This window comes from Dermochelys coriacea, chromosome 3, assembly GCF_009764565.3.
Source record: "Dermochelys coriacea isolate rDerCor1 chromosome 3, rDerCor1.pri.v4, whole genome shotgun sequence".
Lineage (NCBI taxonomy): Eukaryota > Metazoa > Chordata > Testudines > Dermochelyidae > Dermochelys > Dermochelys coriacea.
In genome coordinates this window covers 125,100,230-125,125,012 of record NC_050070.1, presented here as the reverse complement: position 1 = coordinate 125,125,012, position 24,783 = coordinate 125,100,230, and the positions used below count along the sequence as shown (strand labels likewise).

General features: G+C 40.1%; 1 protein-coding gene across 18 annotated transcripts in view; it reads right to left on the bottom strand.

Moving 5' to 3' along the window:
• Nucleotides 1–24,783, bottom strand: part of QKI (QKI, KH domain containing RNA binding) — a 338,812-nt gene that overhangs the window by 176,648 nt on the left and 137,381 nt on the right. For 10 of the 18 annotated variants that reach the window (XM_038397801.2, XM_038397807.2, XM_043511273.1 and 7 more), the window contains exon 3: nt 16,917–17,033. The exons of 2 other annotated variants lie outside the window; for them this stretch is intronic. In XM_038397801.2, coding sequence (XP_038253729.1) covers nt 16,917–17,033 — 117 coding nt within the window. Of the gene's footprint in view, nt 1–16,702; nt 16,748–16,916; nt 17,034–24,783 lie in introns of all 18 variants that reach the window. 6 more of the 18 variants (XM_043511271.1, XM_043511269.1, XM_043511268.1 and 3 more) reach the window with 1 other exon arrangement.

The following is a 24,783-nucleotide window of genomic DNA, read 5'->3' as shown; positions in this document are numbered from 1 at the left end:
AAGTGTTTTACATGATCAACTAAGTTGTAAAACTCCAGTCCTCTTAATTATAACACCAGAGTTATGAAACTAAGGCCTGGTCTACACTAGGAAACTAGTTTGGTATAATTATGTCACTCAGGGGTGTGAAAAATCCACACCCAAATGACGCAGTTAAATCAACCTAACCCCCAGTGTAGATTGCGCTAGGTCAAAAGAATTCTCCTCTTGGGGAGCAGAGAGTATCTATGCCAATGGGAGAAGCTTCCTGTTGGCATAGGTAGCATCTTCACTGATGCACTAGAGTGGTGCAGTTACACCACTGCAATGTTTTAAGTGCAGAGAAGCCATAAGCACAGTTAGAAAGAGAAAGGTCTTTCTCATATTAGATGGAAGGGCAACACAGCTCAAGCTAAAATGGTTTTCCAAATAAATCAGAACAGACTCTCTGTTCACTTTGCAGGCAATAGCAGCCACAGAAGCAGTGAAGCTGTTGGAAGTTGAATAGAACAGCCCACTTCTAGAAGCATCTATCATTGGTAAAAACATACTGGGTCACCAAGACCCCACTGCATCACATGTCCTACAAGGAAGCACGATAGTAGGGAAAATAAGTAGGTAATCTTCTATCGACACTGTTCCAATACCTCTAGATTCTGCAATTTTCCCCACATAATTTGTAAATCTATCTGTAAATCATCTACTCTATAGATGCTGATATGACAGATTTTTCATTGTGCTATAAAATTGTTAGTAGATTAGATGGAGCAAGAAAGCGCTTTTAATACAACATCTTTTAAGTGAATACATGACTTCCACAAGAAAATTAAGCTTAGAATAGGGGTTTTTTGTTTGTTTTTTTAAACACAGAAAAGATATGATACACTTGGATCTTTCGGACACTGTCCAAACAAATTCAATATATATGGTTGAACCAGGGTAACTTCTGATTTGGAATTGCATATTGACAAAGAAAGCCTAATAACTAATGGTCACAGAAAATTTGGCTGAAGGGACTGCTAAAATGGAAGCTTTAAAATGGAATCAGTCTGTCTTCAAGTTAGAAACATTTTACTTCAGTTGCAAATTCATTGATCACAGAGTAATAAATTCAAATACTGCATTTTGAATGCCTGAAGTGTGTATATGTGTTTGTTAAAAACACAAACCTTAATGACAGGTTTCAGAGTAGCAACTGTGTTAGTCTGTATTCACAAAAAGAAAAGGAGCACTTGTGGCACCTTAGAGACTAACAAATTTATTTGAGCATAAGCTTTCGAGAGCTACATTCCACTGAATGCATCTGATGAAGTGAGCTATGGCACACAATAGCTTATGCTCAAATAAATTTGTTAGTCTCTAAGGTGCCACAAGTACCCCTTTTCTTTTTACAAACCTTAATGAAATTTAGATAAAGTCATGACCTAAAAGTAAAATTCCTGGAGCCACTTTGTAAATATATGAAGCTTCTCTCTTCAGCTGCCTGCTTGCACATTTCTTTTTTCAGATTGCAGAAACAAAATCTGACAGTGATGACATGTGACTGCAACTATCAGCCTGGCACTTTCTTCTACAGACAACTGGCAACACTCATCTTCAGGAAACACTGTTCCAAGCTCAACCCGTGAAGTTTAACAAACTGCAGCATGCCGGGCAGGCCCAAGCTAGGAAGTATCTGGTAAGTGGAAATCAATGCACTGTAAAGACTAGTGCGCCTGATAATGGATTTTTGTGAACTGATTCTGACAGTTCTAATAACTGCAAAAGTAAGCCTTTGAGCAGCATGAATTTCCTTGACAGCCATTATCACAAAATGATTGCATCGAACACTGATCATCTTGGTTGTATATTCTGTATACAGACTGCATGTTTCATTTTTGTCTAGCTATCAAGAGCACCAAATATTTAAAATGTGTCTTGTCAACATAGCTAGAAAGAATCAGGAATATAACATGCAAAGTGCTCTATGGCATTGGCCCTAGATTTTTGAGAGATCACCTTTCCATCCACAACCACGACCCGACTCTCTCATGACAGTTACATTCTGCTGTAACTACTGAAGTGTCAGCCGATAGCAGGAGACTGATGAAGTTTCACAAGAACTGGATTTAGATTATGCAATTCACTCCCACAGAAGAGAAGTATGGCAGATTTCAACTCTCAGAACTAAATGCTATACTCATTTCTTCAAATTAATTTTCCCCTCAAAATTCTTCATATTCAGAGACAGACACTCAACATCCATTCAAGCAAACAAAAAGCTACTTAAAGTAAGCAGGCTGTTCCTCCTAAAGCCTAAGAAGGAATTTTTAGATACTTGATGAAGTTATATACCTGGCAAATACCTAGAGAGAGAAATCACATGAAGTCCCAAGTATAAGAGAAAACACTTTTTTAAAACCACTTCACCGTTCATAAGAAGTGGTTACTATGTGCACAAAAATTTTAGATCCTAAAATTGGGGGTTGTTTTCAAAGGAATGTTACTTAGTAATATAACATTTTCCTTCCAGACTGATCACTTCTGAATCACTGAAATCCATGCTGTATTACACTAACTTTAAAAAGCAGTGCATTTTATTTCTCTATTATGGCATTCAATATCAACCAACCTTAAATTTCAAGGCAAAATATACACTTCACATTATTTCTAAACTTTAACATTTTCTTTCAAAATGAAGTCTATTTTCTAGGGCTCTCGATTAATCGCAGTCAACTCGTGCGATTAACTCCAAAATATTAACTGCGATTAATCACAGTTTTAATTGCATTGTTAAATAACAGAATACAATTGAAATTTATTAAATATTTTCGCTGTTTTTTCTAAATTTTCATATATACGTTTCATTCTGTGTTGTAATTGAAATCAAAGTATATATTTTGCTTACAAATATTTGTACTGTAAAAATGACAAAAATAGTATTTTTCAATTCACCTCATACAATACTGCAGTGCAATCTCTGTCATGAAAGTGCAACTTGTATAGATTTTTTTCCTACATGACTGCACTCAAAAACAAAACAATATAAAAATATCAGAGCTAACAAGTCCACTCAATCCTACTTCAGCCAATCACTAACACAAACAAGTTTGTTTACATTTAAGGGATATAATGCTGCTCTCCTCTTATTTACAATGTCACCAGAAAGCAAGAACATGCATTTGCATGGCACTTTTGTAGCCGGCATCGCAAGGTATTTACGTGTCAGATTTGCTAAACTGTCATATGCCCCTTCATGCTTTGGCCACCATTTCAGAGGACATGCTTCCATGCTGATGACGCTCATAAAAAAAAAGCATTAATTAAATTTCTGACTGAACGCCTTGGGGGAGAATTGTACGTCCCCTGCTCTGTTTTACCTGCATTCTGCCATACATTTCCTGTTATAGCAGTCTCGGATGATGACCCAGCACATGTTGTTCATTTTAAGAACACTTTTACTGCCGATTTCACAAAATGCAAAGAAGGTACCAATGTGAGATTTCTCAAGATAGCTACAGTATTCGACCCAAGGTTTAAGAATCTGAAGTGCCTTCCAAATCTGAGAGGGACAAGGTGTGGAGCTTGCTTTCAGAAGTCTTAAAAGAGCAACACTCTGATGCGGAAACTATAGAATCCAAATCACCAAAAAAGAAAAATCAACCTTCTACTGGAGGCATCTGACTCAGATAATGAAAACGAACGTGTCAGTCCGCACCGCTTTGGATTGTTATCGAGCAGAACTCATCATCAGCACGGACATGTCTTCTGGAATGGTGGTTGAAGCCGTGAAGGGACGTGAATTTTTAGCACATCTGGCACATAAATAACTTGCAACACCGGCTACAACAGTGCCATGAGAACACCTGTTCTCACTTTCAGGTGACATTGTAAACAAGAAGCAGGTAGCATTATCTCCTGCAAATGTAAACAAATTTGTTTGTCTGAGTGATTGGCTGAACAAGAAGTAGGACTGAGCAGACTTGCAGGCTCTAAAATTTTACGTTGTTTTATTTTTGAACACAAGGTTTTTTTGTACATAATTCTATATTTGAAGTTCAACTTTCACGATAAAGAGATTGCACTACAGTACTCGTATTAGGTGAACTGAAAAATACTATTTCTTTTTTGTTTTTTACAGTGCAAATACTTGTAATCAAAAATAAATATAAAGTGAGCAGTGTACACTTGTATTCTGTGTTGTAACTGAAATCAGTATATTTGAAAATGTAGAAAACACTGGAAAATATTTAAATAAATGGTATTCTATTAACAGTGCAAATAATCCCAATTTTTTTAATCGCTTAACAGCCCTACTATTTTTTCTATTGAAGATACATTTTATTTTTAAAAGGTGTTTAACAGGTTTTCCTTACAGTTAATGTATCCAGTCACCAATGCTATTTTTCTCGACTTTACAAGATCTGCAAAACAGGCTTAAAAACCTGCGTCATATATTAGAATATTCATAACCACTTGCAGTGTTTCATTCATGTAGGTCATCTTCATAAAGCAAACGAAAAAAAAATGAAAATTTTCAGACAACTCTTCTGGTGTTAATTATCACCACCATACATTTTAAACTTTGGTTCAGCTTGGGGGCACTAGCTTACATTAAGTTTTTATAAATATCTTAATTGCAAGGGGTTTAAAAAAAGAAAATGGAGACAAAATTAATTCTGACATACAAAAGAAAAGCCTTAACACTTGCTAAACATATTCTAGTTGAATAAAAGTGCCAGTACAACAGCTTTATATTGGTTATTCATACACACATAGTACATGTAGCACTTCTCACGATTTGTGAACATTAACTACTCTATGTTTAAGGCAGCTGTCAAGTGACTCAGCAAGTGAGACAGACCCTCCAGCAAACATTATGGTTATTATTTCCTAAGGTCAGCAACTCTACATTTGATTACATTTATTCACACAGACAGCTCAAGACCATGCGTTATTGGAGGAAAGCAAGTCTGGAGCAAGGTCAGGGACCAGTAACTACAGAAATGTTACAAATGAGTTATGAGCAGAACTAGGTGATAATTGTTTAGTGAATAGTTTTTGTTTGCCAAAAAATGCAGTTTCATTCAATCTGAAACTATGTGTACTTTACTGATGAGTTCGCGAAATAGAATCATAAGACTGGAAGGGACCTCGAGAGGTTTTCTATTCCAATCCCCTGAACTCAAGGCAGAACTAAGTGTCATCAAGATCAGGGGTTTTCAACCTTTGTCCTTCTGAGTCCCCTACTCTCCAAAATACTATAAAACTTCCACGGCCCACCCGTACTACAACTGTTTTTCAGTAGATTAAAAGCCAGAGGTAGCGTTAGGGGTAGCAAGCAGATCAATTACCCAAGGCCCTGTGAAGCAAAGTTGCTCAGGCTTTGGCTTCAGTCTCGGTAGGAGGGGCTTCAGTGGGCCAGCCAAAGCAGCCCCAGGCAGCAGGGCTTGGGATTTGGCTTTCTGCCCTGAACCCCAGTGAGCATAATGCTGGTCCTGCTCTCTGGTTTATTTTGGCAAACCCCCTAAAACTTGCTCATGGCCACCCGGAGCCTCGGACCCCTGATTGAGAACCACTGATCTGAACCAATGGCACCGAAACTTCTCCTGTTGCACCCCTCCCCTTACAAGTAATACATTCCATCCGTACTAGGAATGTAAAATATTAATGGTTAAACAGTTAATTGATAAACATTAGTCTAACTGTTAACCCACTCTAATCGTTAACCCCCAGGCCCACGGGCTGGGCGGAGCAGCCCCTGGCCCTCTCCATTTAATCGGTTAACAGATATAATTGTAATAGTTTAAATGGTTAACTTTTTAAATGATATTTATATACCTAGTCTGTACCCACTTCCCCATTACTGCACAGTTGGCTCAATGAACGAGCTTGAGCCTAAAGCAGAGCTGGAGGCAGAACTGGGGATGGTGGAGGAGCTGGGCCTATAAGTGGAGCTGGCCTGGGGGAGAAGAGGGAATGAGGGCAGAGCTGGGGCAGAAGCTGGGCTGGGAGCAGAGCTGCGGCCTGAGTTGGGTGGCACTCCCTCGCCACACCCCAAAGGAGATGGCCCAGGCCCTGCCATGTAACACCCCCAAGCCTTCCACTGTCCCCCCGCACCACACAGTTTAGGGACCATTGATCTAGACCATCCCTGACAGATGTTTGACTAACTTGCTCTTAAAAATCTCCAATGGCAGATTCCACAACCTCCATAGGCAATTTATTCCAGTGCTAAAATACCGTGACAGGAAGTTTTTCCTAATGTCCAACCTAAACCACCCCTCCTGCAATTTAAGCCCATTGCTTCTTGTCCTGTTTTCAAGAGAAGAATTTTTCTCCCTTCTCCTTGTAACAACCTTTTATGTACTTGAAAACTTATGTCCCTCCTCAGTCTTCTCTTCTCCACACTAAACAAATCCAATTTTTTCCATCTTCCCTCATAAGTCATGTTTTCTTGACCTTTGATAATTTCTGTTGCTCTTCCCTGGACTTTCTCCAGTTTGTCCACATCTTTCCTAAAGTGTGGCACCCAGAACGGGACACAATACTCCAGTTAAGGTCTAATCAGTGCAGAGTAGAGCAGAAGAATTACTTTTCATATCTTGCTTGTAACACTCTTGCTAATACCTCCCAGAATTATGTTTGGGTTTTCTTCAGCAGAGTTACACTGTTCACTCATATTTAGCTTGTGATCTACTGACCCCGCAGATCCTTTTCTGCAGCACTCCTTCGTAGGTAGTCATTTTCCATTTTGTATATCTACAACTGATTGTTCCTTCCTAAGTGGAGTACTTTCCATTTATCCTTATTGAATTTCATCCTATTTACTTCAGAGCATTTCTCCAGTTTGTCCAGATCATTTTGAATTTTAATCCTATCCCCCAAAGCACTTGCAACCCCTCCTGCAAACTTTAGAATTGTATTCTCTAGGCCATTATCTAAATCATTGACGCAGATATTCAACAGACCCAGATGAGAACTGATCCCTGCAAGACCCGACTTGATACGAGTTCCAGCTTGACTATGAATCACTGATGACTACTCTTTGGGAATGGTTTTCCAACCAGTTGTGCATCCGCCCTATAGTAGTTTCAGCTAGGCTGTATCTCTCTAGTTTGTTAATGAAAGGTCATGTGAGACAGCATCAAAAGCCTTACGATACTCAAGATATATTACACCTCCTGCTTTCCCCCATCCACAAGGCTTGTTACTCTGTCAGAGAAGGATATTTGGTTTGATGTGATTTGTTCTTGATAAGTTCATGTTGACTGTTATTTATCAACTTAGTTTCTTCTAGGTGCTTATGAACTGATTGACTTGTTATTTTGCTCCATTATCTTTCTGGGTACCGAAGTTAAGCTGACTGGTCTAGAATTCCCTGGGTTGTCATTACCCTTTTTATGGATAGGTGCCATATGTGCCCTTTTCCAGTCATCTGGTATCTCTTCTGTCCTCCACGAGTTCTCAAAGAGAATCACTAATGGCTCAGAGATCTCTTCAGCCAGTTAAGTATTCTAGGATCTCTCTCATCAGGCCCTGCTGACTTGAAGTCATCTAACTTGTCTAAGTAGTTTTTAACTTGTTCTTTCCCTATTTTAGTCTCAGATCCTACCTCATTTTCACTGGCATTAAGTTGGATGTCCAATTGCTACTAAACTTTTTGGTGAAAAAAATCATTTAGCACTTCTGCCATTTCCACATTTTCTGTTAGTGGTTTTTCCCCCTTCATTGAGTAACAGACCTAGCCTTCCTTGGGCTTCCTCTTGTTTCTAATATATTTGTAGGATATTTTCTTGTTATCTTTTATATTGATAGTTATTTTCAGCCGATGAAAAAAATCAGAATGTTTTGAAAATGTTAAAAAAAAAGTTTCATTTTCATCTGATGCAAAAAATTTTGCTTTTTGGGCGTTCTGACAAAAGCAAAGGAGGACTAGATTCATAAAATGGCTAGGAGGTGGTGAATGGGGGAATTCATAGTCACTTGGCCAGGAAAAGAGTGAGAATGTCTTAATAGCTCAAAAGGCTTGGGGCACTCACCTATAAAGTGGGAGACTCGCATTCAAATCCCTGCTTCAATGACTTATTATTTAACAAAGGCAGAACAGCTTCAACAGGAGAGATTGAAAAAGACCCGGATCAGAATATGCAGTCAACACTGGCTACCGCACTCTCCTGCAATATGGGAGACCTCAGTTCAAATCCCCTCTCCACAGTAAGCAGAGTCAAGAGTCTCCCACACATCCAATATGAGTACCTAACCACTGGGTGAAAGGTTATAAAGAGAGGCCCTCCTCACCATTTTGTCCATATGCCAAAATCAAAACAAAAAGTTCATGTTGGATCAAAATTACACTTTTCATTTTGAATTGAAAATATTTTAGACTTTGAGGTGTACAGGAACATAAGCCACAACCCCTAACTGGATGGCTGAGTACTAAAAATATTATTGCTATTTTAAGAGTGACTCCTTCATGTAAACTGCAACCTAACTTCAAGTCCTGGTCACCCATGATATAAGCGACTAAACCCCTAGAAGAATCTCAATAGGAAACCAACAGATAAACTTTTAAATGCATCATAAAAACAGGGTATAAATGTAGAATTCTTAAGTATGACTAAGTGCAACTATAAAGAGAATTATTTCAGATCTGGAGATTCAGATAGGGTTAAAGAACAGTGAAGAGAGAAGGGTCATGCCTCTTTTCTAGCTATGTTCTGTGCATTGTTTGACACGTTGTGCATTGTAGCAAAGCATGATGCTAGTTTAGTTTTTTACAGTTCCGGAGCTTATGTAACATCACTGAGTAAGGAACCGTAGATGCACCTTCAGAGAAATTATTTAAATTTAAGCCCTGGATTTGATACTATTTAGATATAATTAATTTAAATTTAAAAATTAAAATTTTAAATGTATTTAGAAGATTAATGTTACCATTTACACGTTTTTTCCCCCCCAAATTTTTACTCCTCCCTAAGCTGCTGAACTTTTATAATGCAGTCTTTCAGCGTATGATAGTTGAGACAACCATTGCTATCTAAAAAAACTTTGGTACCACTTCCTCACTGATAGAAGCACAGCTGAACCACATGCTACATCCTAGGGTGTTTTTTTTTGTTTGTTTGTTTTTTTAAAAAGCAGCTTCTGGCAAAGGCAGTCTGTCAGTAAATTAAGATTCATGTTCAGGTTTTCCTGGCCTCTAGGTAAATTCACAACTTAAGAAAATAGCTTGTAACTAAATGGCTTTTGCCACTCCCGAAACCCCACTCATCATCAACTCATGATACTTCTACAAAACCTTTCCCTTGTTGCCATTTGTATTTTAATTATTCCTCCAACCAGCAAGGGATAATGTATCTATTTTTTGGCTCTACTTATGACATTGTTTACAACACAAAACTTGCCATCAAGAATTACCACAGTTAATTTAGCAGCTTTACATTTGATTACAGAAGAACACCAAGTATTACAAATCAGGTGCCTGAAAATTAGACAAGTTATTTTCTTCAGTATTTTCGAATAAAAAGGTCAAATATAGCCTATATCACAGAACTTAAGTCAAGATAAATAAACTTCAAGAACAGATCTTTGCTCTGAGGTATGAAGACTGTTAAAATGTGGTGCAGTACAACATTTAAGCTTTTAATTATTTGCTCATGAGTTTTACCCAACTATGTAATACTAAAAAGCAACAATTTGCAATCAGAAAAGTTACTGGTTTAGGAATCGTGAGAGAAAACTGTGCAGAGTCCTGTAAGGGGAGCAGGGAGTGGTATGCTGATATAGCTGCCAAACACACACTTACTAATACAGTCCCAGGCTCTTTAAAAATCAGCAAGTTCAGGACAGTTTGGACTTGGGTGTCAATAGGAAATAAATGGTGGTGATCAGCCCAAGTAATAAATCTCCTCCATTTGGTTGCATTCATTAATCTGGTGGAGTCTTTTCAACTCAAAATATTTTGTACCTCCAGAGAACAGGATCTTTCCACATCAGTCATCCAATCTGTGCAATGTAAGGAGGTCAGATCCAGATGCACCTTCTTTCCAATCTGGGAAATTAATTCCAATAGAATAGAGGTAAAGGTTTTAGAGAGAGTATGCTGACAAGGTCATCAGGTCTAGATATCAAATCTGCCTTGGCCAGGCTGGTGCCAATTAGATCACTACTGCCAAATCCTGTCTGATAGTTCTCAAAATCCTCAGAATTGGAAGGATGGGAGAATAAATATAAATCCTGCAGGTTTCTGTAAGGCAGCTTTCAACTAACACATCAAAATGATTTCTTTAAAATCATTGCAACGTAAGAGGAAGGTGGTCTCCTTTTCTAGAAATGCTGTCTTTTCTTGAAAGTTCTGAGAATCTTTGATGAAAAAAAAAACATTAGGCAATGACCCTTGCCTGGTGTAGAATCATGGCTTTCTTTCTAGCAACTGGTGTGTATGCACCTGGTGACCAAAGAGTGGCCCAGGAGTCTTAACATATGCAAGGAGTCATCCACTTTAATTCTAAAAAGGCCTTTGAAGGGAAGGTCTTCAATTGTTGCCCAGTTGAGTGAGTCGGACACCACTGCCATATCCAGGAACAATGAGATGTTAGTTGGCATAGGGTGATCTTTTCCATGCAGGATGCTATTCCTCTAATACCTTTTTTGAGTATTCGGTATGTAGGAGTGCAAACTGAGCCCCTTGAGAGGAAGGTGCAGAAGAGGTGATTCTAGTTCTGGAAGGGGGGAGTGTAGACGGACACTGCCTCACATATTTTAAGACCCAGAAGTTCCAATAGGGCCATGAATGCATATTACATGGAAAATGGGGGGGGGGGGGGGGATTACAGGCCAAGGTGGAGGATACCTACCTCTAAACATTAGATGCATATAGGAGGCCCTCAATTTCCTAACTGAGTTAATAAGGGAAATATGAACAGGATGCCTATCTACTTGGCTCTGAATCAGACAAGGCAACAGTCTTCATCCAGATTTGAGGCTACCCTAATTGAGGTCTCAGGAGATCTCAGATTGTGCCCTATGTGGTGCTAAAGAGGTAATCAGTAATGGTAGCGGACACGATAGTTGAGACAGTCAGCACACAAGATAGCAATGGAGGTGGTGGCTCAGTAGAGAGAGATCTCCTGGTACCACAACTGAGCACGATATTGAAAAAAAGACGGTGCTGTAAAAAACAGACTGGGCATTGACAGAAGTGGAGTTGATGGTGCCAAAGCGAATGGTACCGAGCAAGTTGTTGGTATGCAGACTCAATACTGGAGGTAGTTACTCTCATCTTGTGAGACAGTGCCAACAGTCTGGTACTATGCTCCTTCAGGTCTCCATCAGTAGCTGATCTGGGCCCTAAAATCCTCTTAGGCTGGAAAAAAGGAGGTAATCTTAACCTCTTTTTGCTCTGGTATGCCAAGGGAAATCTCCCTGGTTTCCAGAGAAGCAATGCATCTTTCTACTCTTGCCTGAAGTTTGACTTGAGGATTTAGCAGCCCTACCAGAGTACACAACCAAGGCCATTTGGAGGACAGTGCTCAGGAGCTGGCAGCTGATTGGACCTTCCCAGAGCACTTCTGTACTCAGATAAACTAGTTTGATGGGTCTTGCTTACCTGGGTCTGAGGTAGGTCAACAGGGCAGTCTAAAAGAAAAATTTTAGGTGAGCCTCTACTGCCTCTTGGGTCCATTTTGAAAAAGACATACACAGATGCAACATTTGCCAGAAATATGCCCTTCCTGAAGCAAAAGAAGCATCTGTTGCAGCCATCATTAAGTCGCTTCACAGGAGGGGCAGTTCCTAAAGCTTCAATCATGACTAAATCCCAGTACCGAGGAAAAATATTTTTCACTCTGAGTAACAAAAAACAGAAAAATTACACAAACGCCAATAGGAAAAATAGACTATATCTACACTCGTAGACCTAACTAATCTTACCACCATCTACAGTATATGGGGGGGGGCACGAAGAAAATGCCTTGAGATGTAGACACTGGCAGCATTCCATCTTGCAGCCAAGGGCAGTAAGAAGGAACTCAGGAATGTTTGGGTCCACTTTGCCTTTTCTGACGTCAGTGGTATGAAGATGCTCAGAGTGCATGGGTGGCCCCAATGGACATTTCTGGCTAAAAGATTCCAATCTCCAGTGCATGTGCACCCAAAAGTGGAATACATATGGACAAATACTTGAAGAAAAGTCAACTTCACTGCAGCTGCTCAGAACCATGTGGGCAGCAATAAATGACAAGAATGTACATTTAACTCTGCTGATGTAATTTAGGAAAGCTGAACAGCAACAGTGAAGAGATGACAACTCAAGAAATGGATGATGAGGGAGGGTTAGAGTAACAGACCACACCACAAGCAGGCCAAGAAGGAGCAAAATAGATGAGGTACCCTCCTGTGAACCAAAAGAATGGGACAGGGCAGAGCTCTGGACCCAATAACTCCGAATACTGGAGAAGCTCCAGTGTGGCAATGACAGAAGGAAAAATGAGAATGCTCCTTTTCATTTCCACCACCACAGAGGTGGAAAGGATGCTTTCAGCATCAGTCACCTGACTAGCTAGAGTAGGGGTTCTCAAACTTCATTTTACCAATCCCCCCCTTCTTACAACAAAAATTACGACACGACCCCAAGAGGCAGGACTGAAGCCTGAGCACCACTGCCCAGGGTGAGGGTGGGAGGAAGCCAAAGTCCAAGGGTTTCAGCCCCAGGCAGGGGGCCTATAACCTGAGCCCCGCCATCCAGGGCTGAATCCCTCTGGTTTCGGCCCGGGCAGTGGGTCTCAGGCTTCGGCTCTGGGCCCCAGCAAGTCTAAACTAGCCCTGGTGACCCCATTAAAATGGGATTGCAACCCACTTTGGGGTCCTGACCCACAGTTTGAAAACTACTAAGCTAGAAGCAGATAAAAGAATAATGCCTTGTCTACACTAGAAAAGATTTGCCAATGTATCTATAAATTATAGCTATACTGGCAAACCTGCCCAAGGTAGACGCTACTTATACCAGCAAATGATTTTTTTGCTGGTATAACACTGTCTACACTAAGAAGTTTGCTGGCACAGCTTTGTTGGCTGGGATGTGGTTTTTTCACACTCCTATTCAACATAGCTACATCGGCAAAACTTAAGTGTAGACCAGAGCTCAGTGCACCTCAGCAGCATTCAGAGTAGCCCACAAGCAAGAATATCAGCATCCTCCTCCTTCCTGACATGCAGGTGGGTTATTAATTAGATAGTGCCCCTGGATCTTGTTGGTTAGTAATCTCTCATTTTGTATGACAATTAATAAGTTTAGGGCTGTGAAGAACAAGTGTCTGAAAACTTTTCAACCAGGATACCCATAATATGGAAGATTAAGAATTAATAAACCTTCATTCAGGCAACTATTCAACCTAACTGCAAGTGAGCTCTCTCCCAAAATTCTTCCCCTATCCCTTTGTGTCTGTTTACACATTACTCATTTTATTACTACAATTTAAGAATTATACCAAAGTCTAAAGAATTAAAGACTATCATCTGTCTCTTGGAAACCAAGGTATACATCTACATTTAGGCAAAACAAACAAAGACTGAACGAATTTAACAGCATCCAGCTTTCTAAACAGACCAATGTTTCACTTTTGAGAGAAAGTCTGACAGTTCACCCTTGCAATGTTAACCATATTGTGTCTTCACATTTGACCCACTCTGCAGAATCTGATCTGAAAAAAGGTAGAAATCAAACTGTTTGTTGGTAAACTAGTAGCTACAATAAAGCTTCCATGAACAACAGCCAGAATGATCTTCTACTAGATTAAAGCTGAATGAGGTTTGAAAATCCTAAAAGGTTCTGGTGAGGTGGAGGCTGGCTCTGAGTAAGGTATGTACGTTCTTCTTACTCAATATAACAAGTTTTTACTAGGATTTTTAACAGAATTTTCAAAGCGTTATTTTCATTAGCAAGCTTCTGCTACAATACATATATATTTTTTTAAAATGTGTAAAAATTTACAGTAGTGTACTTCAAAAGATTAATACCCTTAATATTAGTATTTAACATTATGGAGTCACCTAAGATTGTTTACATATGGTCAACCATATGATTTGTTTTAACACACATCCTTTGCTTCAACACTCTCACATTATAGGTCATCTGAAGCATTCTGAAGCTACTCATTTATCAAACAGTTCTCATTTCACCCCCATCCAGAAGAAAACCATTATTTCAAAAGCCTTTACAAACTGTCAAATCTACAGTGTTACATTTGGCAAGTTATATTTTAAAACTCCATACAAGCAATGCCTTAATCTCAAAAAGTGAATTACAAAGCAAAAATGGAAATTTAGTTAAGGATTTGTTTATATGTGGAATGTCCCTGCTAACTAGAAACTAGGCAAGGTAAGCCATTGTCCCTGCCCAAGAGCTTTCCATCAAACTAGACAAGGCAGTTATGGGATGAAAGAAAAGGATGTTATAACATAAAAGTACAGTGAATGAAGTAATGGTTTGAAAATGTGGTTAGTTTCAGGTTTAAAATAATTATTGGGTGGCTTTTAGTTATTTTACTTATGCTTGTAATTCTGTTTAAACACACACACACACACACACACACTGTATCATAGGGCAGAGTGGGTGAGGAGGGAAGGTATTAGATGAAAGGAAAAACAAAGATGAAGGGACATTCAGGGATATTTTAAAGGAAAGAACAAAGGATCATGGTGTACTAAGACTGAAATAAAGAGACTGAGGGAGGGGGGCAGGAGAGAGTTAAGGCAAGCAGTTTGCCAGGTAGCAGAGAGGAAAAAGTGACCAGAGTAAACATTGTAGAAAGCACAGTCTGATGATATCAGCATCTGATGGTGCCTGCAGATATTGCTTTTGTAACTGCTTCTGCCATCATGAGCATCTGCCCACAGGATGACTCCTGCCAGAAGGTTTGCCCTTCTAAGCTCATATGGCTGGAGGAGAAGTGGGGCCTAATGCTCCATGGCAGGCAGTTTAGGTGTCATCTCCCTCTTAGCCCAGAACTGGTATATGTGAACACACACTTTTGGTGCATCTTGATTCAAACAAAATATTCAGGTTACATCACCACAAATACTCATGGTCTTTTCCCAACACATACTATCCATGATCATTGCAAAATCAGATTTTCTAAGTTCTAAAATACCTTCAGCGGACCAGGATGTTTTTAAACAATTATGGAAAGGGATTTTTTTTTAAATTAAAATTACTTCTCTGATGTATGGCCCTTCCATAGATACAGTTGAACACATTTTGGGGCTCTATTTTCATGTTTAACTTTGCTGTACATCATAAACTACTAATAGAAATTGATTAAGTAGTGGAGAATAATATTTTAATTGGTTAACTGAAAACTGAATTGTGCAATTACAATGCACCCAAATTTAAGAATTTATTAAAATAATATACTGTGCTTTGAAGTATTGTGCAATTCTGCAAAAAGGAGAGGTTACTTTCTTTCCACAGTAATTGGAGTTCGAGATGTGCGCCCTATGGGTACTTCATTTCAGATGCACATATACTTTAAGTGCCTTTGATCTGAGATTTTCAGTTGCAGTGCGCATTCAGCCCATGCATGAGCTCCAGACCTCCTCATGTCCCATATCGAGGATAAGAACCACCCCCAGTTCCTTCTCTGTAAAGTCCCTCAAGATGAGAGTCAAAGGGGAAGGGGAAGCAGCGGAGCACCCACAGGGAAACAGGTCTCAAAGAACTCCAGTTACTGTACAAAGTAGGTAGCCTCTCCTTCTTTGAGTAGTGTCCTGAAGTGGGTGCTCCACTTCAGGTGACTCCCAAAATAGTACTCATGGCAGAAGGAAGTGACCTTTGGAGCCAAATTTAATGCCAACAGGACTGCCTTGCCAACAGTAGCAACATGTACAGAAGCATGTACCAGGGAATAGTGTTTGGGAAAAGCATGAATTCATGCCCAAGTTGCAGCCTTGCATATTTCTGCAACTGATACATTTTTCAACACTGCACGGACTTGGATTGGGATCTTGTAGTATGGGCTATTTTAGAAGGGGGCTCATTGTGACCAGTCTAATAACAAGAAGGAATACATCTGGATATGTATTTTGAAAGTCTCCTTGGAAACTGGGGGTCTCTTAGATCTATCCACAAATAAGACAGTTAGAATGCTATTTAGAAAGTCTCCCAATGTGGACAGAACCAAACTAATGCCCTTCTAACGTCCAAGCTATGGAAGGCAACTTCCTCCTTGGTCTTGTGTGGCTTCAGGAAAAAAAAAATGGAATGTGGCTAACCTGGTTAATGTGGAACTCAGAAGACGTTTTAGGCAGATGTGGCCGTAACAATACTTTTTCCTTGAAGAAAACTGCAATGGGAGGGTCTGCCATTAATGCCCCTAATTCTCCCACTCTCCAGGAAGAAGTGATGGCTACCAAGAAAGCTGCCTTCAAAGACAGGTGTAGCAATGCACAGTTAGTCAATTATTCAAAGATGGGTTTCATTAGGAAATTAAGGAACAAGTTCAAAACCCATACAAGTGTGGGCTCTCTAAGCTACAGAAAAAGATTAATCAACCCTTGTTGTGGGGGGGGCAAACACAGAATCCCTCTCTGGGGGAATGAAAAGCTTTAAGTGCAATCAAACTGTGATGACATTCATAGAAAGACCCAACTTTTTAAAATTCAAAAGGTAATCCAAACCAGTAGAGAGGGAAGAGAGAAATGGGGGAGAACTATTGCTGGATACACAAGTGGTGAAATCTCTTACTTTTGCAGGTGTTTCTCCAGATGAAGTGGAGCACTCATAGGGACGCTACTCAAAGAAGAAAATTAAATATATTGTAACAGTTTATGGCAAAAAGTGTTAAGTAGGAGAAATAGTTTTTAAGGCCTTCACAGTTATTGTGCTTTAGAAAAATGTTTGCCTTATGTATTATACGTAAAATCCATATGCTGAAAACTGCTGCTTTTCAAAAACTTACCTTCTTTTTGTCCCTCATTGAGCCCTTTCCTCGGACCATTATCTTGCATCCAGTTTCTGCCTCAAGCTGTTTAGCTGTTAGTCCTCTGGGACCAAGGATTCTTCCCACAAAATTGAACTGGAATAAAGAGGAGGGAGAAAAATCTTTAAATATAGCAATGACATAATTATTCAAAAAAATCTATCAAGATGTATTTATAGCTCTAAGATGTCATCATCTGTTGCATAAGAGCCTACACTAAATCCTTGATGTAACTAAAGACAAGGCAGCTAACATTTGTGGACTAAATAGATCAGATGTTTGTGTGATCTTCATGCTGTAAAGTAATTTCACTATTTTCTTACATCAAAAGTTCTCTCAATTTACCAAATTAAAATCTACATCAATATCTTCCTGAAACACCTCCTTCCAAAATTCTTACACATTTACTGAATACGAAAACATCTGAGAGAATAAAAACAGAAATAATTTACATAAAAATGCTGAAAATATATACAACTGCAAAAAAATTATGAGTAAACTTCAGTTTTTAAAAAGAGAAAAGTTTCAGCATAATGCTGGACTTATCCTATTTTGCATGACCAGGGTCTAAGAAACCAAAGAGATTTCTATTTTATTGGTCTACTACTAGCTTTACACAAAAAATGGCCAACAGAATTTTTGGGGTGCTGCAAGTTTCAGTCACAAAGGAGGAAGATTTTACACATGACAGCTTTTACTCAGTTCAGTGTGTGTGTTAAATGTTCACTACGAAACTGACTGCCACCAACAAGGGAGAATATTCTTTATATTATTGTTTTTACATTAATTGTACTCAGCACTGATATATTCCTGACACATCCACACTGTGGTTTCTTAAAATTAGTTCCTCTCTTAACACTTAAATTCCAACTAACTATATATTCAATACATCTTGGAATTTATATCCATATAATATATATGAAAAAGGTTCGGAATATGTATGAAAACATTTAAAATAGCGTTTATTTCACAGACGAAAAATGAAGTAAGGGAGCTAGATAGAGAATACACAGCAGTATTTTAGGGTAATAAACATTACAGGAATGCTGAAATTATCTCTAAAACTAGCGATAAAACAAAGGAAATTCAGAGTAAACGTTGAATTTAAAAGAAATTTAAACATCAAGATAAAGAAATGCATAGCATGGGAACCCAAAGAATCTAAAACATTCCTGCCATTGGTTCTCCCTAGAATGGATAGACTATTTACCTACCTAGCAGGAATGTTGTGATGCTTAATTAATTTTAATAAGGTGCTTTCAGATCATCTGATTAACAGGATTCTGTAAGTGCAAAGTAGCATGCATTAAAATATTTGTATAAAGGGGAAACAACACTGAGTTGCTGGAATACCTACAGGTGTAAGTGAACATTATATTAATTTCACAGCATGTGGCAGGCACAAAAAAATAATTCCTTTTTCATTATATTTTCCACTGGTTAAGACACTGACCATAATTACTCTATATAATACAAACACAAACATGGTCTTGCCTAAATGTCAAGCTTTTTTAGAGTGATGTTACTGTGGGGAAAATAGACAGGTTTCAGAGTAGCAGCCGTGTTAGTCTGTATTCGCAAAAAGAAAAGGAGTACTTGTGGCACCTTGGAGACTAAAATTTATTTGAGCATAAGCTTTCGTGAGCTACAGCTCACTTCATCGGATGCATTTGGTGGAAAATACAGAGGGGAGATTGATATACACACACACAGAGAACATGAAACAATGGGTTTTATCATACACACTGTAAGGAGAGTGATCACTTAAGATAAGCCATCACCAGCGGGGGGGGGGGGGGGGGGGGGGGGGGGAGGGGGGGAGGAGGAGGAAAACCTTTCATGGTGACAAGCAAGGTAGGCTATTTCCAGCAGTTAACAAAAATATCTGAGGAACAGTGGGGGGTGGGGTGGGGGAGAAATAACATGGGGAAATAGTTTTACTTTGTGTAATGACTCATCCATTCCCAGTCTCTATTCAAGCCTAAATTAATTGTATCCAGTTTGCAAATTAATTCCAATTCAGCAGTCTCTCACTGGAGTCTGTTTTTCAAGCTTTTTTGTTGAAGTATAGCCACTCTTAGGTCTGTAATCGAGTGACCAGAGAGATTGAAGTGTTCTCCAACTGGTTTTTGAATGTTATAATTCTTGATGTCTGATTTGTGTTCATTCATTCTTTTACGTAGAGACTGTCCAGTTTGGCCAATGTACATGGCAGAGGGGCATTGCTGGCACATGATGGCATATATCACATTGGTAGATGCGCAGGTGAACGAGCCTCTGATAGGTTTCAGAGTAGCAGCCGTGTTAGTCTGTATTCGCAAAAAGAAAAGGAGTACTTGTGGCACCTTAGAGACTAAAATTTATTAGAGCATAAGCTTTCGTGAGCTACAGCTCACTTCATCGGATGCATCTGATGAAGTGAGCTGTAGCTCACGAAAGCTTATGCTCTAATAAATTTGTTAGTCTCTAAGGTGCCACAAGTACTCCTTTTCTTTTTGAGCCTCTGATAGTGTGGCTGATGTGATTAGGCCCTATGATGGTGTCCCCTGAATAGATATGTGGACACAGTTGGCAATGGGCTTTGTTGCAAGGATAGATTCCTGGGTTAGTGGTTCTGTTGTGTGGTTGCTGGTGAGTATTTGCTTCAGATTGGGGGGCTGTCTGTAAGCAAGGACTGGCCTGTCTCCCAAGATCTGTGGGAGTGATGGGTCGTTTTTCAGGATAGGTTGTAGATCGTCGATGATGCGTTGGAGAGGTTTTAGTTGGGGGCTGAAGGTGATGGCTAGTGGCGTTCTGTTGTTTTCTTTGTTGGGCCTGTCCGGTAGTAGGGACTTCTGGGTCCTCTTCTGGCTCTGTCAATCTGTTTCTTCACTTCAGCAGGTGGGTATTGTAGTTGTAGGAATGCATGACAGAGATCTTGTAGGTGTTCGTCTCTGTCTGACGGGTTGGAGCAAATGCGGTTATATCGTAGAGCTTGGCTGTAGACAATGGATCGTGTGGTATGATCTGGATGAAAGCTAGAGGCATGTAGGTAGGAATAGCAGTCAGTAGGTTTCCGATATAGGGTGGTGTTTATGTGACCATAGCTTATTAGCACCGTAGTGTCCAGGAAGTGGATCTCTTGTGTGGACTGGTCCAGGCTGAGGTGGAATTGGAATTAATTTGCAAACTGGATACAATTAACTTAGGCTTGAATAGAGACTGGGAATGGATGAGTCATTACACAAAGTAAAACCATTTCCCCAGTTATTTCTCCCCCCCACCCTACCCCCCGCTGTTCCTCAGATATTCTTGTTAACTGCTGGAAATAGCTTATCTTGCTTGTCACCATGAAATGTTTTCCTCCTTCCCCTCCCCCTCCCCCCCCCCCCCCCGCCTGCTGCTGGTGATGGCTTATCTTAAGTGATCACTCTCCTTACAGTGTGAATGATAAAACCCATTGTTTCATGTTCTCTGTGTGTGTATATATCAATCTCCCCTCTGTATTCTCCACCAAATGTATCCGATGAAGTGAGCTGTAGCTCACGAAAGCTTATGCTCTAATAAATTAGAGACTAACAAAGGTGCCACAAGTACTCCTTTTCTTTGTGGAGAAAATGTTACCACATACTGTTTCGTATACTGTTGAATACAGCAGATATCCAATAATACACATCATCAGGAATTCATTTAGTTTTTACAAGTTGTAAGCTTTACAAATTTTATTTAATCTTAAAATAACTTGATCTGGTACTTATGCTTTTGATCATTTTGCCCCTTTATAAAGCATCTGAAAGGAGTTCAGATCTGATTAACAAACTAATATACAGTAAAACCCTCTTCTTTTAACAGGTTTATTCTTTTTAATATCACTGCAATGCTATTTTCTTCATTGTATCCTGGGCATTTGGGAACACATTAAAGGATATTTTTAAACACATAGGAAGAGAAGCTACCAGCTAGCCCAATCTGAAGTATAAACCTGAACTACATGTCCTAATTTTGTACATTATTCTGACAATGTCACTGGTAAGTGATAATTTTACTTTTAAATCATTCAGGTATGTTAAATAACCAGAAAACTACCATTCAGCAGTAAAATTCCTCTGTGTTCAACGCAAAGGAACAGCAATGGGAACAGAAATGGAAATAGAAAAATGGAAATACAAGCAATGAAACTCTTATGTGCTACAAAGAGGTTTAACAGATGTTCAACTATCACATGGTACAAACCACAGCTACTTTTAACAAATACCAAGACAAACAAATGTGTTCAAATGTTAAAGTTTACGCAGATCTGATGAATATTGCAGAAGTCTAATTTTTAACATCTTCTGATTTAAAAAGATCTTAGCTGTGCACTTGTTCTGCAGTCACCTGCAAATCCACACAAAGATATTTAAATTCATAAACAGCATGCTGAAAGTTATTTATCATTGATCAAGACACAGAGGTGAATGAAGACGGTCAGGGATGGATTCAAACACCAAGCTTCTACTTTCTTAACGCTACACTGGGCACAGGCTCTATATGCCCACCCCACCTCATCTCTCTCTTACACTGTTTGTCGCATAACAGCCATTTAACTGAGTCCAGTGTGGGGTTACAGGGCTCCCACCATAAACTCAGGATACTCCTTAGTCTGCTCCTATGACTCAGCACACTTCTGAATCCTGTCATGCTCTTTCCACAAAGGTGGATCTTAGTCTGCAAAGACTTCAGGTCTGCCCTTTTCTCCCAGAGGTACAAGATCTACCAATAAAATCTTAAGTCTCTTATTCTCTAGGAGCTGACCCTTTTAACTTTTACTCATACTGGACACTGGCTGCAAACTGCGACAAACTAAACATTCCTATAAACTCCTAATATTAAATAATCAAATCCTATTCTTTTTAACCCAACCATACCTCCATGACAACTTCAAGGAAGGCCAAGAAACACCAGGCCATTGCCAATTTGGCAAAACAGGAAAAATTTCTTCCAGCTAAAGGGGACAAACATCCCCAAAATCTGTGGAATAAGTTCAAATTAATGGGGCCACTCAGCTCCCAGCTCTTTTCCCATTGCCAAGCTGGCCAATGGGAAGCAGAAAGCCCGAGGAGGAGGGCCCCAGATCTGCATTCTCAGGTGTGGATTCTCCCTCCCTTCTAGGCCAATCCATTTCTCACCACTCTGTCTTCTGCAGTTCCTGCACTGAGGGGAATTCTCTCCCAGCCATTCCAGCCCCTTTATGCTGTGTAGATGGGCTGAAGTGGCATTAAGGAGCTCAAATTGGAGGAGAGAGTCTCCCATCACAGACAAAATATGGACTACTTTAAAAGGACTGAAGAGCATCTACAGACTTTGGAAAGTTGTGAATGATGGACCAAAAGGCAGCATGATCTAGTGGGACCAAAGGAAAGCACATAGAGCTTAGGAACTTTGCATACCAACTGAGGCAATGCTCAGAGGAGACAATGGGAACTTCAGTGTTGCCAACTCTAGTAATTTTAACTGTGAAACTCATGGTTGTTTTCTTATAGCCCCAGCTCCTGGAAACAAGTGATTAGGTAAGAATCGTAAGACTGAAAGGGACCTCAAGAGGTCTTCTAGTCCAGTCCCCTGCACCCAAGGCAGAGCTAAGTATTATCTAGACCAGTGGTTTTCAAACTTTTTTCCTGGCAATCCAGTTGAAGAAAATTGTTGATGCCCACCACCCAAAGGAGCTGAGGATGAGGGGTTTGTGGTGTAGGAAGGGGCTCAGGGCTGGGACAGAGGGTTGGGGTGCTGGGGTGAGGGCTGGGGCCGGGAATGACAGGTTTTGGGTGTAAGGGGGGGCTGCAGGTTGGAGGGGGCTCAGGACTGGGGCTGGGGATTGGGGCGCATGCTTACCTCTGGCAGCTCCCAGTCAGCGGTGCAGCAGCAGGCTTCCCGCCTCTCCTGGCACTGCAGACCACGCTGCACCCTGGAAGTGGCCAGCAGCAGGCCTGGCTCCACAGGTAGAGGTGTGCAAGCAGCTCCACACGACACTTGCCCACAGGCACCGCTTTCTCCCCAGCTCCCATTGGCCAGTTCCCAGCCAATGGGAGTGCAGAGCTGGTGCTTGGGGGGCAGCACACAGAGCCCGACTTGTTGCTGACTGCTTCTGGGGCGCAGCATGGTGTCAGACCAGGTAGGGACTACTAGTTTTACTGACCGGCCACCAGGTTCTCTGGGTACTGAGCAAAGTGACCCAGTGCCTTGCATTCCGCAATCCAGTACTGGGTCGCGACCTGAAGTTTGAAAACCACTTATCTAGACCATCCCAGTTCTTAAAAATCTCCAATGACAGAGATTCCACAAAATCCCTGGGCAATTTATTCCAGTGCTAAAATACCGTGACAGGAAGTTTTTCCTAATGTCTAACCTAAACCACCCCTCCTGCAATTTAAGCCCATTGCTTCTTGTCCCGTTTTCAAGAGAAGAATTTTTCTCCCTTCTCCTTGTAACAACCTTTTATGTACTTGAAAACTTATGTCCCTCCTCAGTCTTCTCTTCTCCAGACTAAACAAATCCAATTTTTTCCATCTTCCCTCATAAGTCATGTTTTCTTGACCTTTGATAATTTCTGTTGCTCTTCCCTGGACTTTCTCCAATTTGTCCACATCTTTCCTGAAACACAATGCCCAGAACTGGACACAGTACTCCAGCTGAGGCCTAAGCAGCACAGAGCAGAGTGGAAGAATTACTTCTTGTATCTTATTTACAACACTCCTGCTAATACCTCCCAGAATTATGTTTGCGTTTTTTGCAACAGTATCACACTGTTCGCTCATAGTTGGCTTGTGATCCACTATGACCCCCAGATCCCTTTCTACTGTACTCCTTTGTAGGCAGTCATTTCCCATTTTGTATCTGTGAAATGGACTGTTCTTTCCTAAGTAGAGTACTTTCCATTTATTCTTATTGAATTTCATCCTATTTACTTCAGAGCATTTCTCCAGTTTGTCCAGATCATTTTGAATTTTAATCCTATCCCCCAAAGCACTTGCAACCCCTCCCAGCTTGATATCATCCACAAACTTTAGAATTGTATTCTCTAGGCCATTATCTTAATCATTGATGCAGATATTCAACAGACCCAGACGAGAACTGATCCCTGCAGGACCCCACTTGATATGACCTTCCAGCTTGACTGTGAATCACTGATGACTACTCTGGGAACGGTTTTCCAACCAATTGTGCATCTGCCTTATAGTAGTTTCAGCTAGGCTGTCTCTCTCTAGTTTGTTAATGAAAGGTCATGTGAGACAGCATCAAAAACCTTACTATACTCAAGATATATCACACCTCCTGCTTTCCCCCATCCAGAAGGTTTGTTACTCTGTCAGAGAAGTATATTAGGTTGGTTTTACATGATTTGCTCTTGACAAATCGTTGTTGACTGTTACTTATCACCTTATCTTCTAGATGTCTGGAAACTGATTGTTTAATTATTTGTTCCATTATCTTTCCAGGTACTGAAGTTAAGATGACTAGTCAGTAATTCCCCAGGTTTGTCCTTATTCCCCTTTTTACAGATTGGCTCTATATTTGCCTTTCTCCAGTCCTCTGGAATTTCCCCCGTTTTCCATGTCTTTTCTAAAATAATTTCTAATGGCTCAGATATCTCCCCAGTCAGCTCCTTGAGTATTCTAGGATGTATTTCATCAGGCCCTGATGACTAAGACATCTAACTTGTCTTGTTAATTTTTAACTTGTTCTTTTCCTATTTTAGTCTCTGATCCTACGTCATTTTCATTGTCATTCATTAAGTAAGATGTCCAATTGCTACAAAATTTTTGGTGAACCCCCCCCCCCCCAAAATCACTTCACACTTCTGCCATTTCCGCTTTTTCTGTTATAGTTT